Genomic DNA, 14,296 nt, shown 5'->3' with positions numbered 1-14,296 from the left:
CGATAAACAATGAAATTACCATGTCTGCACAAGTCAAGATACAGCTGACGTGCAGGTGTGATCTCCGGCTGCGACCTTTATCTCAACAACCTGGACTAATGGAAGACTAACACAGCTGCCGGATCAAAGTCACAAAATCACCGAAAAAAGCAGGACCTGTTTCATTTTTATGTGTCCAACTTGCGATAAATTAAAATTGTACCACCCTTGCAAAAAAAATTGTATCACATATTCCAAATAATTTCTTGTATGTACGCGTTTATCTCGAGAAAAAAAATGCCAAGAAGCGGCATGGCCATCTGATCGCGATTGAACGAATAGTTGCGGCCCTAGTCACAAGCCTTGATGAACAAGTGCTGTCGTGCTGTGGTGGTTGACGTCTCACCGTCAAACCATGCCACGGCACATGGACAACATAGTATCAGAAAATTGACTAAAACTTGCAGCTTATTGCAAGTTGAAACTACGGCTTTGTGCGGCACTTGAAAGTTGAAATAAGAAAAAACTACGTACATCCTGCTAGTGCTACCAAATAAAAAGGGGGCAAATGCAAAAGTCCCTCTTGAAAGTCATTTAATTAATTTTATTTTCTCTACTCTCTCTCCGTCACAAATTACTATTTATTTTGGATTTTCTAGATACATAGTTTTTGCTTACGTATCTAGACATACATACATCTAGATACATATCAAAAGTTTTGTATCTAGAAAACCCAAAACGAATAATAATTTGTAACGGAGGGAGTATTTTACTTGCTTTGCCAATGACCACAACTATTAACGAAAAGCGTGGTCCATTTTCTTTAGTAATTATGCTCCCACTATTGTGGGTTCCTGATGAGCGCCATCATTGCCTCATCCTGTAGAAACAGGCTTTAGCTCCAACAATGTTGTTGTTCTAAGTGGAAAATATCATTGTTGCGCAAAGGCATAACCCTTGTGCAGACACGTACTATGTTCATCTTTAACTCATGTAGTATGTCACTGCATCCTCTTTGACTCCCACTTCGAGGGTTTTAACCATATCCTTCCATGATGGTTGGGACGGCACAGAGAAAACCAAACAAAGATACTTTAAAAAACCAAACAAAGATTTAAAGGGTATTTGTAATTTTCCTACAAAATTAGGAGGTGTTTGCAATTTCTAAACAAAAAAAATTCATATACTTATAAGGAGCAAGGGCAGTTTTGTCATTTGGCCCCGCAACTAACAAGTTGTCCAACCCCCCGCTTGTGTGCATATAATAAGCGCCAATCCGCAGCCGCCCACTACAAAACTCCCCCCGTGATGCAGATTAGCTGAGCTTTCCGTCCAACGGTAAAGGAAAAACCAGGGGAGCTAGAGCTAGCTAGCCACACGTACGCACATGAAGCTGTTCGCGTTCGTGAGGCGCGCGCGCCGGCAGGCGCCGACGTCGCCTGCGCCGGCCGCGGCGGCGCCCGAGGACGCCGCCGCCACCGCCACCGCCGAGCCCACAGAGAAGCGGCGGCGGAGGCCATCGCGGTCGTCGTCGTCGGGGTCCGCGGCGTGGAAGCCGACGCTGGGCGCCATCTCCGAGGACGCCGCCGTGACCGCCGCGGCGCTGGCGAAAGCGCAGGCGAAGCCGGCCGCCAAGGCCAAGGCGGCGAGGTCGCCCCGTCCCGCCACCCGGGCGGCGGCGAGCTACGACGACTTCCGGTGAGTCCCTCGGGCGCGCGTGCGTGCGTCCTGCGTCGCGTGCGACTGTGCGAGTCGCCGTTGGGTTTGCCGGTTCGGGGAGGGGCGGGGGCTTTAGATCACGACACGCAGGCGTTGACCGGGCGTCACGTGTCACCGCCAAGTTGGGCCCACGATGTGCTTCGCCAGGCTAGTTCTTTGCGGTCACGTTTCTACGTGAACGTGACCTTGGGTTTGGATCGGAAGATAGTGGATAAGCCCTCGAGACAAATGGGTAGCTTTAGCTAGTTGACCAACTCGCGCCACCTAATTTTAGTTGGGCGATCCAAAAGTCCACTCGAGGCCGCCTCACACGAGCAACCCTCTCGATCGGGTCAAAGCTACTCTTCTTTTTTTTTTGGTAGCTCGTGCGGCCAAGTGTAGCTTGCGAATTGTGCGTGCCATCCTCTTCACCTTCAGCGTTTGGAAACACTACGTTCAACCGTAACTGCTCCTGCACGGGCCACACGGTGTAGAGCGCAGTGTTCTTCCGATTGGGTTCATCTCCATGGCGGACAACCTCGTTATCCTTATCAGAGTTCAGGAGCCCCCCAAATGCCAATGTTTCCACCTTTTCTTGTCGGTAGTGCATGCGTCAGAACGAGACCTTTTTACCCAGCTTTAGTCCTGGTCATGGTCAAACTCAAGATGCGTCCGTTGCACTGCCCTGCCGGGTCACCAGGCCACCCCCCACAAGGCTGTACTCCTGTGCATGAGCAGCACATGGCCGAACTGAACCTGCGAGCCTGCGACCATAATGCCTACCACGACCGCCTGTCCCTCGGGATCACCGGTCACCTGAAAAAGATCTTCATATGCAATGACATGCACCGCAGATTGCAAAGACATCCACCAAACCCAACGGTATTTTCAGCTTGCTTAGGGCGTCTGTACATGACGTAGATCCACCAAATCAAACAGTTTTTTCACTCGCCTATCTTGTGTTAATCAATCAAATCAGTATTCAGTTATTCACTGTGTGACGCTGACCAAGGTGCATGTACCTTCTCCTCTTCCTGCAGGCACTACGGGCCGCCTACGGTGCTGCCGGCGTTCTCGCCGACGGCGTTCCTGTTCTGAGCTCCGGCGACCTGCGGACCACGCGACGGCGGCGGCGCGGAACCGGCGGTGGGGGTAGCTCGTGTTCGTGTGGTTGCGTGTGTGGGTGTCGGTGTGGCTCGACGGACGACGACGGCTCTGCTTTGTGCTCCCAACCTGACGCTCACAAAGCTTGTCCCTGTTCCTAGGATGTTTGGATGTGCATACAACTCTGCTGTTTCAGATTCTCCCCCACTTGGATTGTGCTTGTGCCTTTCAGTTACCCCATCGCCTTTAGGGATTCGTCTCGGTGTGCTCTAGGAATCGAGCAGCAACAATCTACGCACTCCTGGAATCTAGACACCAGACTGAGTGCCCCAACGATGCGAGCACTTGCAGCGATTCAACCCGAGTTGCCAGATTCAGACCAATTTAAGGTCATCCGGAAAACACAAAAGTTGGACAGAAACGAAACACAACCAAGACCCTGTTAAGACCTCGTTCGTTTTCACCGGATTGGCCCGGAATGAGGTCCATTCCGGATGGTTTGAAGTGACCCGATTTGAAACCAGACTTGCATTGAAAGTGTTGTTCGTTTTAGTCTGGCCTGGAACGAAAACCGGCCTGGATTGGAATCCTTCTACATTAGATGGCCCGGATTGAAACCATACCTCCTCACCCTTGGAATGAATCCTGACCGGATTGAGTGATACGGGTGGAATCACTCAAACCGAACCTGGAAGTAATCCTAGCTGGAATCCAATCCTGGTGAAACGAACGAGGCCTAAAGGAATGTTAAAGGAACCTTAATGATTCCATCTGGAATCCTAAAAGATTAGGCAATCCAGATGGAGAGGAAGCAGACAAAAAAGATTGAAGAACTATTTATCCTTGGATCATAACATAATTGCACTAGTCCCTTGTGCCAATGATATGTTCCCAAAACCAACACAATGAAACCAACAATTTTGCGCCATCAAAAGGGCACATTTCAATACATATGCTGTGTATGCGTAGCACCACAAATCTGGCAACATCGTAGAACCAGGCACGCCAGAAATACATTCGGCACATCAAACTAGCAGAGCAGCATAGCAATTATTCCCCAGCACTTAATCACGGGTAGCATGGCTGAAGAACACAAGCAGAAATAGTTTCATGAATTCACATCTCTTCACCTATCAAGAGAGGACGACCCTGAGTAGTAAATCAACAACCAGAAACTTATGAGAGGAGCCTTTTGTGTGCTAATTGAGATTAGCGCTCCTCGTGTGCCACCGTTTGACAGAGCAACAATTGGACATCTCCACGCAGGAACAGTTGAACATCAAGATACAGCACGGCGCTTCATTGAGGCCATGATACCTTCTTGAGCTGTGTCATCATGGCACATGTAATATGTGTGCCAAGGGATCAGTAGCCGTTTATCTTCCGCTGGGAAGGGCTGGAGTGTAATGCTCTGTTGTCAGTGAGCCTGGAAAACCCAGACTGATCCCTACCACCTGGGCTCGGAGGAACCCTTGGACTAGGAACACTTGTCAATCGGCTCTGTGGCAAGGTATCAGACATGGATGTTGAGAAGGCTTGGGCGAGCTCCAATGCAGTTGCTGCCTTCCCGAAACGGGGTGTTGTAACTTCAGGCTTCGGTGGCTCCACTGGCTTACGCCAGGTTTCAGGCTCTGGGCGTGGTTGCTCCGGCGGCTTCTCCACATCTCTGGCGACCCTCCTGTTGTCCTCTCGACGAGTAGGTCTATATGCATCAGCCCTGTCTGTATCCCGCTTGTATTCTTTCCTATCGCCATTCATTGGGTCTCTATGACCAGCTGGAAAACCCTCACCCCTTTGAACAGAAGAAGGGTTAATGGACATAGCTTCAACCTTCTGCTCAACTTTTGCAGATTCACCTTTAGACCTATAAATGACAAAGAGACTATCAGTAAATACTTTCAATTGTATGCTTTCCTCTAGTACTCTCTGCAAGGAAAAAACACATTCAAGGCATTTTTTTTACAAACTGCCATGAAACAAGAAAATCCGGTTCACAGCAAGCATTACAGTTTTTCTCAGTGTCACATTCCATGATTCATCAAATGCAACCTAGTCAGTCTCTGTGACATGAACACAATATCAACTTTTTTTTAATAAAAAGTTAAACTCTATACTTCTGTAGTAAAAAAAATCCTGGATTCTTCCACTTCGAATCTGCTAACCCCAACAGATTCTTAAAACAAACTACTCAACTACTACATTAGTCACATCATTATCAAAAGACCAATCACTTACCTATTAGAGATGAATTATCCTATGTTAACCCAATACAGACCAATTCATTGTTTCTGGTCCCATTCATGTAAGAATGTAACTACCAAATTTAAATACAAACATCCCCTCTGATATCAAATTCCAAGCAATAAATGAATTCATAGCTGCAAAAGTAGTGATAGTTGGAAACAAGATCTCAAACGGCAAAAGGTGCAAAATTTTATCATCACAACTTAACTAAAATACATCTATTAATGTAGCTTAAAGCATCACAGCAACATACCTGCCAACAGGTGAAGTCTTTTCAAGATCACTGGCCAATACATCTACTCCACGTTCTTTGAGAACCTGAGTAAAAGAACAATATCAGATTTTGATTCATCCAGAAACAGAAGAGAACATAAAATATCATATCACTAAAAGGCACATGAAGAGAGGGTAAGTAGATTACATACTTGTTCCCGGGGGCGAGCACCACCAAAGAGGGATTGCCTAAGGCATTTAGAATGCAACAGAAATAAGTCAATATGGTGAAATTATTTCTTGCTGGGTAGCTTATTGGATATCGAATTGCTCAAAAAATAAGCATCACTAAATAAATTGTTAATATAAACTACAAAGATTCCAAGTTCTCACATACTAAAAAAAATAATGAGGTGCATGTACCAAAATAAAAGAATCTAAACGTCATTCTGCTACAACCAGTCATTCCAACCACCAACATTCTCCCTATCCACTATTATTGCAGATATTATTTACAGAACTATATTGAGCAAAATACAAAAATGTTTGCTCCATATAAATCACTAAAAAAATTTCACATGTCATGAAGACTGAATCAACACTCTAACTATTTGACGAACTTGAAGGTAAACTTTATTTAATTGTATAAACTTGCTTATGTAGACAACAAAACCTATTTTATGGTATTCAGTTAAGCATTAGCTTTGTATTTATCATAAAGCAAAAAATATGCAGAAACATTAAACCTAAAGGACATAGTTGGTGTCATTTTAATCTTCAAACCGGATACAATTCAGAGCAATGCAGCAAACTATGCTTAACTGTGGAAAATCATTAACTGTATATAGGGATAACACTGAGACAGCAGAGTAGTTTGACACTTATTTCACAGTAACGATGGATTGCTTGCTTAAGCTTAACAGAAACAATTTATGCAAGTTGGAAAAGAATGGAAACCAAAATATGAGCTTGGACATGTTTGTATTTACCATACATACGACATGCAACAGATTACAACAACAAATGATCACAACTAAATTAAAAAAATCAGAAAGGAAATTTGAAACCTTAAACATCACATACCTTTCCTTTACAGTTTCAACAGACTGTCCTGTCAGATTCGAACGAGGTTTCAGATTCAGCCGTGGTCGTTCTGCTACCCTGCTCTCAGTCTCAGCATCTGCTCCTAACACTCCTGTTTTAGCTGCCATCACATTCTGATTCACATCATGAACAGCCTCAACCTTCATGACATTCACAGTAACCTGGACCTGGTGCACCTATATAATCATGATCCACATTACCAATGAAAAAGTATTAGATTTCAGAGATGTCATTGTGAAAGTCTGCATACCAATTATCCAGTTATCAAAATAACAAAACCATTACAAATACAATAGTATGTAACACAATCCAGTAACATTTGCACGGGACATATCTATCGTTATATTTGCAGCTTTGCAAAAAAGCAACTTAGTTTTCTGGTAGGCTAACACTGCTACAGTACTGTTGCTGTTGGTCAAAAGAGATGACAAACAAATTTGCAACTGGATCAACTAAAACAAAGAACAAAAGTAACAACCTGCTTATCTTCAACATAGGTAGGAGATGGTTCAGGAGCCTCGACTGGCTTGGATCGAGGAAGCAGCTTCAACTTTGGTCTCTCCGGCACCTCCGCGACTCTCCCATCCCCAACCCTTCCTTCATGCGACGCGGGTCTCACTGGTGCTGCGCCCCTCTCGACCCCACCATCCACCTCTCTCACGCCAACAGACCTTGGCCTCTCCATCTGCGGCGGGGCCACGGGCGTCTCCACCACTGGAGCCGACACTGGCGCCGGCGGAGACGAGGGCTTCGACGGGTGCCATCTCCCGGAGATCACCTTCTCCACCGCGCTCGCCTGGGCGATGCGTGTCGCTGACCAGATCTGGCCGCCGGTGGAGGCGGGGGCGGGACCAACCGGGGACGCGACCGGAGCGGCCTCCCTCCTCGGGCCCCAGGCGTTCCCGGGCCCGGATCTGGCAGGGACCACAACGGGGGCGGGGGCGAACGACGTGGGCGACGGCGCCGGGCGGCGCGGCGCGGCGGGCTCGAAGGGTGTGCGCTCGTCCTCGTCGAAGTGGCGCCCGATGCGGGACGGGGTGGTGAGGAAGGAAGGCATCGCGGCCGCCGCGGCGGTAGGGGAAGCGACCGGGACGCGGGGCCGTGCGACCGCGGCCGCGACGGGGGACGCGGAGGCGACGGGGCGGTCCGCCGGGCGCGGGGTGCTGCGATGAGAGAGGTTGAACCCTGTTAGTCCACATCCGAACGAGGGGCCGGAGGAGCGGCCGAGGGCGGGTGAGGAGGGGCTAGGGTTTGGTGGGAAACTTACACTCCTGGGGCGGAGGGGAGCGGGAGCTCGGAGGGGATGGAACCGCCGTGGAAGTCCTTGAGGGTCATCGTCGTGACCGCCTTCTTCTTCGACATGGCGGCGGCGGGCGCGGTGGCCGTCGAGCTCCGCCGGCGCCGGAAGATGAGCGGCTGCTGCTGCTGCTTCTTCGGCGCGCCTGATCGGTGTGTCGCGCGCCCGCGTGCTTCCGAAGGACTCGAGCGAGGAAGGGGAAGAGTGTGCGTCTTGCGTTGGATGAAAGGCTCGGGAATTTCACAGCGTGGACCTTGCACTATTGGATGGGCTGCGATCGTGCCTCAGGGATGCGGTTTATATTTCACGAGATGCTAGGGATCATTTCATACAGATATCATTTGGATATGGCCTGAATCTAGATCAGGCCCAGTCTAGCCCAAGTCCATAGTCAAGGGCCCAGGCCAATTCGTTACGGAAAAAAAGGGGCAAGGGCGCAAGGCCAATTTAGGCTGTGTGAAATAAAGAAGACAACAGTTCTTTTGAGCCCATTTGCGCAGGAGGTGCCCCCCGTTTGGTGGCATACTGGCATGTTGCAGACGATGCTTCGCGTTTCGCGGCGGCGGCGCCTACTAGGAGCCTTGCTGAGCTGTGATTACGTGAATTTGTTGAGCCTTCGGACAAGGATATCGGTTGCAGACTTATAGCACGGAATTGTTTGCGAGCGAGGCTGCATTAAGTCAGGCAAAAGCTTCTCAAGATTCCAATCAAAATGCTGGTTAGCTATCCTGTTCACTAGTTGCCTTTGCTGTTGCTCGATGCAATATTTTCCCTGTAGTTCAGAAACTTCTTGTCTTGTCCTCCTGGCGCGATCAAACTTAATTTTGGCAAACCGACTATTTAGCACTGGTTTTTCTGCCAAAATTTGCCAACATCTCCCATTTACTTTATCAAAATATTGGTAAGTTTTGTGCCCAACTTTTTTGGCATGCCAAAACTTTGGCAACAAACCAATCAGGTTCTGAAATCCTCTGGAACTGAACATCGTTCTAATAGCACGTGCCTAGTACGTATTGTTATGATAAATGATCTCTTCATATGCATAGATTGGTCTCATAAAACGGCCAGCTGATCCTGAACTTGAAGACCCGTTAGAAGGACTGTAGAGCTGGAGGCAGTGCGGCGACTCGGCGAGGAGTGAAAAGAGAAAGTTGCCCCCTTCCCGCCTTGTGCGCGTTGTGCGTTTGGCTGGGTTGCGCGACACCATTATGGGCCCATCCGACCAGAAATAAAGCGTCGGTTGGTTTAGGGAGTGGGCTGGGCTGCTTCTCGTTTCCGTTCATCCAAGGGCTTTCAATAATCATCGTCATCATCATCATTAGACTAGACAACTTCTCCTTTTTTCTCCTTTCACGTCTCTTTTTTTTTAATTGCACAGTGCAAGTAAAGTGCTCGATGTAAGTTGTCTCATACGTCATCTATGCATTACCACGTATGATTTTAGTGACGAGTGGATAAATTATAAGCATATAAAAATTACTTTGGTGTAATATTTTTATAATAATATATGCAAAATTGGAGAGGAAGAAGGATGTCCTACATCCATGCTGCCATGCGTGGGTAAAGGGGAAGCAGTTCCTCCGCAGTACTTTGCAAAGTGTAGTTGGGCTACTGACACTTGGGATGGGGTCCATCTGTCAGTGACCCAAGTTGCAGCTCGTTACTGCATAGGAACCCCGTCTGGTAACGGAAAAGGGCAGGCAACGGCACTGCAGGTGAGTGGCGGGTATAGGCATAGTACACATACGTTTCCAGTAAGACTGGAAGCATAATTCTTTATTCTTAAATTAGTTTAGTACCAGACATATCACGGAACTATTGGATATGTTTGTTCAGCTTCCATGCAGTAGTGCCTGTTATCAGGAAATCGATTGTCTGGTGCTATATTACCATGACCCCTCTTTCCCTGCAACATCATTTGTCTAATTAAGGCATGCATAGCTGAATCGTTTCTTGGAATTAAAATTTTGCTACGACCTATCTCTCCTGCATGTAAACTACACTCCCACAATATGTGGTCTAAACCTTTAGCTTTTGTTGGTGTCACCCATGTTCCTACCATTTTGGAAGTGACGGCAGTGTCATTCTTTTTTACAATTTGCAACTTTTGTTCATTTTCATTCTAAGTGGATTATATATGTGCACAGGTTCAACCAAGACAAAGGACATACAAGTAAGTTCAAATTTGCGTATAAATTTCCTTATTGTTTTACGCATGAATTTGTACAGCATATACACATTCTATAAGGATTTGTAAACAAGCAGTGTAGCAGTGCATCAATAAACATTAGAAGCAGGTTTTTCGGAGGTGCATTACTTGCATAGGATACATATTAGTTCCTTTTCCTACACTGGAGCATTATAAATTTACATGTATCAGTTCGAAATGAATTATGTCAACGGATGTATGTCCATGCTCTTAAAATAAATTTGCATCTCTATATTTCCCCCTTTTTCCTAACAAATAATCTGCAAACACTCTGTAAGGCTTTTTAGCTTCCAAAAGGCCTCATATGAACGAAATCAGGTGGGGATTCTCTCCCCTCTGTTGACCTCAAAAAAATGTATTGCCAGCCATTATCAATGTTGTGCACTGAAGATAACTATTTGATTCCCCACTCTAAAAATGCTACCCGTGTGTTGATGGACCATGAAGGATTTTTTTTTCAGTTTAATTTGTTACCCTTCTGGTACACTTAGGTTCTCCATGTTGGGCAACTCATCTCAGAGTCAGTTTGCAGCAACCCCACAATGGCGGCCATTCTGACTATCAGATGTCCATCTGGAATCTTGCCATTCGTCCCATATAGCATATACAAGGAGCATTTGGTGCCTGTCCGCAGTCCAAACGATTGCATGCTTTTCTATAGTTACATGAGCTATGCTAAATGGCATATAGAGCTCAGTTTTCTTACTCTATACATGTAATGCGCTGTCTCTGAATTGTAACAAATAATCACTTGACCGATTTCTTGGTCAGTACTAATCACGTAGTAGAGTTTATCTATTACCGTGTTAATACTATAATGATATTGGGACTTTCTTTTGTGAAAACCTGAATTTGCTAGCCATTAGTAGATTTATCTATTATCGACAAGATCATACAAACTATAGTTAGACAATTACAAACATAATCTTTACGGGAGCAGCGATGCGTGTGTATCATATAAATGCACAACGTGCATCAACGACGTCTGGCTCATGTTCCACACGGGCAGCTTGGCACAAAAACCAACAAGAGCGTACCAAGTTTACACGATTGATGATCATCCGGATGGTCGCCACCTTAACACTGATATTCTCAAACACCAGAAGAGGTTTCCTCCTCCATCTCCAATTCCCCAAACACTGTTCTTGCAGTTTGAACAAGTTAAGGTCTGCCAAACAAAAGCAGCCACTGCTACTGTTCAGGCAAGTCACCGGACAATCTTCAGGGCTCCCACTAGCATTTGCACTCTTAGCATTGTCAGGGAGCCTCACGACCGCCATGGTATGAAACTTATCAGTCTCCAGTTTCACGGTTTCACCAAGCTCAAATTATATTGCCCTGGTAATGCAAAGGTGCATCTCCTGTTGACACAAAAAATGGACTTCGGGTTTCTGCGTTGAACAATAAGGAGGATTTGAGAGATCTGTTTAACTCAGTGCAGGCTCCAAATCAGCTCGCGATTTAACCTGAAAATTGACAAGGTAAACATTAAATTCCTAAGCCAATCGGCGGCGAAGCCTCTCGAACTCATGGGTAGGCGTTCTTGGAATAAACACCATGACATATAAATTTTCAATGTAATCATGCAGTGTAAATAAATAAAACATTTAATGGCATATGCTATCGGCTATATGAATCGACGGGCTGAGATTTATTTAATGGCATGTGCTATTGGCTATATGAATCGACGGGCTGAGATAAAGGGGTCGTTTGGTTCCAGGGCTAAACTTTAGCCTCTGTCACATCGAAGTTTAAATACTAATGAGGAGTATTAAACATAGATTATTTACAAAACTCATTGCACAGACAGAGGCTAAACGACGAGACGAATCTATTAAGCCTAATTAGTCCATGATTTGACAATGTGCTGCTATAGTAACTATTTGCTAATGATGGATTAATTAGGCTTAATAGATTTGTCTTACCGTTTAGCCTCCATCTGTGTAATTAGTTTTATAATTAACTCATATTTAGTCCTCCTAATTAGCCTCCAAATATTTGATGTGACACAGACTAAACTTTAGTTCTAGGATCCAAACACCCCAAAGTAATGTAAAATAACAACCATGGAAGGGAGCCCTTGCTCACCATGCGCACATTAGATAAACTAACAGATCTAGTCAATATCTTGATAAGTGTATTGAACTTAGATAAGGTAACACGAATGAGAGGGCATTGACATCAACCTATTAATCTAAAAGATTAGAGCACAACAACAAAGATCTCTTGCCTACCGCTTACAAGCTGATTAAGCTAACGGATCTAATTAATGTCATGATAAGTGTATTGAACTTAGACAAGGTAATACAAATGAGAGGATATTAACTTCAGCCCACTAACTTAATAGACAAGCTTGCGATAACAAGACCTCGTACGCGTGCCTATCGTCTCAATGAAGCCATCACGCTTCTATGAGATATGGATGATACCCAGCTGATAAGTCTGCTCTCAACAGTAGCGTTCCGACGTCAAGGATCCGACGACTAGCAGTACGAGGAGCAAGGGTAGAGATCTATCAGATCTAGCATATATAAAGTAAGTAAAGCATGCAAGATCTAACCAGTTGATATGATCAGATAACTGGTGAACGCTTAAATAGGGTTGAAGAGCCGATGGGGTAGAGATCTTCAGATCTATCATATATAAAGCAAGTAAAGCATGCAAGATCTAACCAGATCTAAGCCGTTCGATAACTGTGAGTGCTTGATAGAACTAAAAGATCAATCCCATGCAACTTAATAAAACCAAACAACTCGATAACTGTGAGCAACGTCGAGAACAAGCAAAATATTGAACAAAATCTAGAAAGTTCTACTTGCAATTTAAGATAACTCGATAACTAGCCACACGACCGAATATCAGAATATAAGACTTAACTTAGAAAGTTCTGATAGAGATCGTAATGATCGGGTGATGGTACTTACAAGCTTGCTTAAGATCGAAGCCGATGCAGCCCCGCACGCAAGAAGGAACTTGTCGAATCTACTCTGCTCCTATTCCGAAGATTTTGGCAGCGTGACGCCAAAAGATTGTATTGATTGATTGATGATTATTCATTACCAGGCTCATGTGTTTATATTTATACCTGGAGCAAGCTAGAAATCCTAGTCAATTACGACATGATTATTTCAACTATTTAAAAAACTACCAAGAATAAATCTTCACGATTTTTCTTATTTGGTGGAGTCGATTTCTAGAATAAACCACTGGCTTCTAGAATCATGGTGAGCCACGGCTAGTCTTGGTCAACACAGCGTTGTCAACAAGCTATTTCTCTCTCCATCATCGGCTATCAGAACCTTATCCACGGAGTGGTTGACTCTTGTCAAAAACCGGTATCAACAAGGACCAAATTAGCTAGTTTTTTTTTTCATGCAAGGTAACACATATGACTATTGGTTGATCAACTGTCTACATGAAAAAGGAGATGCAAACTCCTTCAGAAAGAACAGGAGACTCAGATTTCTCAAGCGGGGTGCAGACGGCAACACAGCATGTTCACAGGTTACTGGTTTCCAGACCATGTGATTGAACTTTGAAGCGCACAAGGGAGAGGACACATCATATTCTCGCATGGTATTCCGGTAGACGAATGGTCACTAAGTATGGCTACCAAATAATCAGCTGCAACTTCAAGAAGGCACTTACCAGACATGTCGAACAAGAGGCCGCACTAGAGGAGGCATTAAAAGAAAAGGAATACTTTGCGAGATCACAGATGTCGCTCAGGTGAGATCAGACAAGGACCAGGCGTCATTCAGAGTGTTTCTCTGTCAGTCGGCTGCGTCTTTTCGGAGGAGTACCTGAAGTCGTAGCTTGTAATAACATGAAGGTCTCCTGTACTGTTGAAAAGGGTTTACCATGCCCTGGCGTCAATGTGCTGTCTGTTTCTAGTATTTGGGAATTCATGGGATATTGGGATGCAAGTCTTACTTAGGAGGTCATCACACATGTGCCACTAAGCCCTTGTTTACTTCCCTCCAAACTCCCAACTTTGACACTATGCAAAAAGAAGATTCCCCATCACATCAAACTTGCGGTACATGGATGGAGTACTAAATGTAGACGAAATCAAAAACTAATTGCACAGTTTTGTTGTACTTTGCGAGACGAATCTTTTGAGCCTAATTAGTCAATATTTGGACAATAATTCACAAATACAAACGAAACGCTACAGTGTCGCATTTATGGCAAAATGCCAATTTGGCACCTCCCAACTTGGGAAGTAAACAAGGGCTAATTGTTCTGTTCCCGGAACAACGTTCCCGGAGACGAGGAACGTAGTCACGTTCCACGTTCCCAGCTGCTAAGTGGCTGCCGTGTGCTACCATGGTTCATGACATCCTCTGCCCCCCGTACGGCTGCTATCTCAAATTTGGACTCATCTGAGTGGAGGCTTGACCTGATAAGAGTCGTCGTGTGGAGGCTTGACCTGGCAAGAGTTCCAG

General features: G+C 45.4%; 2 protein-coding genes across 2 annotated transcripts; one reads left to right on the top strand and one right to left on the bottom strand.

Annotated features, from left to right (window-relative positions):
• Positions 1-1,269: 1,269 nt before the first annotated feature.
• On the top strand, positions 1,270-3,012 carry LOC101758320 (transcriptional regulatory protein AlgP). Its single transcript, XM_004957891.2, has 2 exons — positions 1,270-1,677; positions 2,718-3,012. Exons 1-2 carry the CDS (start codon positions 1,367-1,369, stop codon positions 2,773-2,775), a joined length of 369 nt encoding a protein of 122 aa, XP_004957948.1. The 5' UTR covers positions 1,270-1,366; the 3' UTR covers positions 2,776-3,012.
• Positions 3,013-3,606: 594 nt separating this feature from the next.
• On the bottom strand, positions 3,607-7,883 carry LOC101757898 (calphotin). Its single transcript, XM_004957890.3, has 6 exons — positions 7,610-7,883; positions 6,821-7,505; positions 6,322-6,518; positions 5,451-5,487; positions 5,279-5,343; positions 3,607-4,645 (listed from the first exon to the last, which is right to left on the bottom strand). Exons 1-6 carry the CDS (start codon positions 7,702-7,704, stop codon positions 4,147-4,149), a joined length of 1,578 nt encoding a protein of 525 aa, XP_004957947.1. The 5' UTR covers positions 7,705-7,883; the 3' UTR covers positions 3,607-4,146.
• Between the last annotated feature and the right edge of the window lie 6,413 nt (positions 7,884-14,296).

The sequence above is a fragment of the Setaria italica genome, chromosome II (genome assembly GCF_000263155.2).
Source record: "Setaria italica strain Yugu1 chromosome II, Setaria_italica_v2.0, whole genome shotgun sequence".
Lineage (NCBI taxonomy): Eukaryota > Viridiplantae > Streptophyta > Magnoliopsida > Poales > Poaceae > Setaria > Setaria italica.
The sequence above is the reverse complement of the archived record's forward strand: the minus strand, read 5'-3'. Positions and strand labels throughout refer to the sequence as shown.

Bases quoted from the DNA above. Each gene is read 5' to 3' on its own strand.
- LOC101757898 (XM_004957890.3), bottom strand. From the start codon at position 7,704: ATGTCGAAGAAGAAGGCGGTCACGACGATGACCCTCAAGGACTTCCAC. The intron at 7,506-7,609 runs GTAAGTTTCCCA...CTCTCATCGCAG, and splicing joins CTCCCCTCCGCCCCAGGAGT to CACCCCGCGCCCGGCGGACC. The intron at 4,646-5,278 runs GTATGTTGCTGT...TGTCATTTATAG, and splicing joins AAGACTTCACCTGTTGGCAG to GTCTAAAGGTGAATCTGCAA.
- LOC101758320 (XM_004957891.2), top strand. From the start codon at position 1,367: ATGAAGCTGTTCGCGTTCGTGAGGCGCGCGCGCCGGCAGGCGCCGACG. The intron at 1,678-2,717 runs GTGAGTCCCTCG...CTCTTCCTGCAG, and splicing joins GCGAGCTACGACGACTTCCG to GCACTACGGGCCGCCTACGG.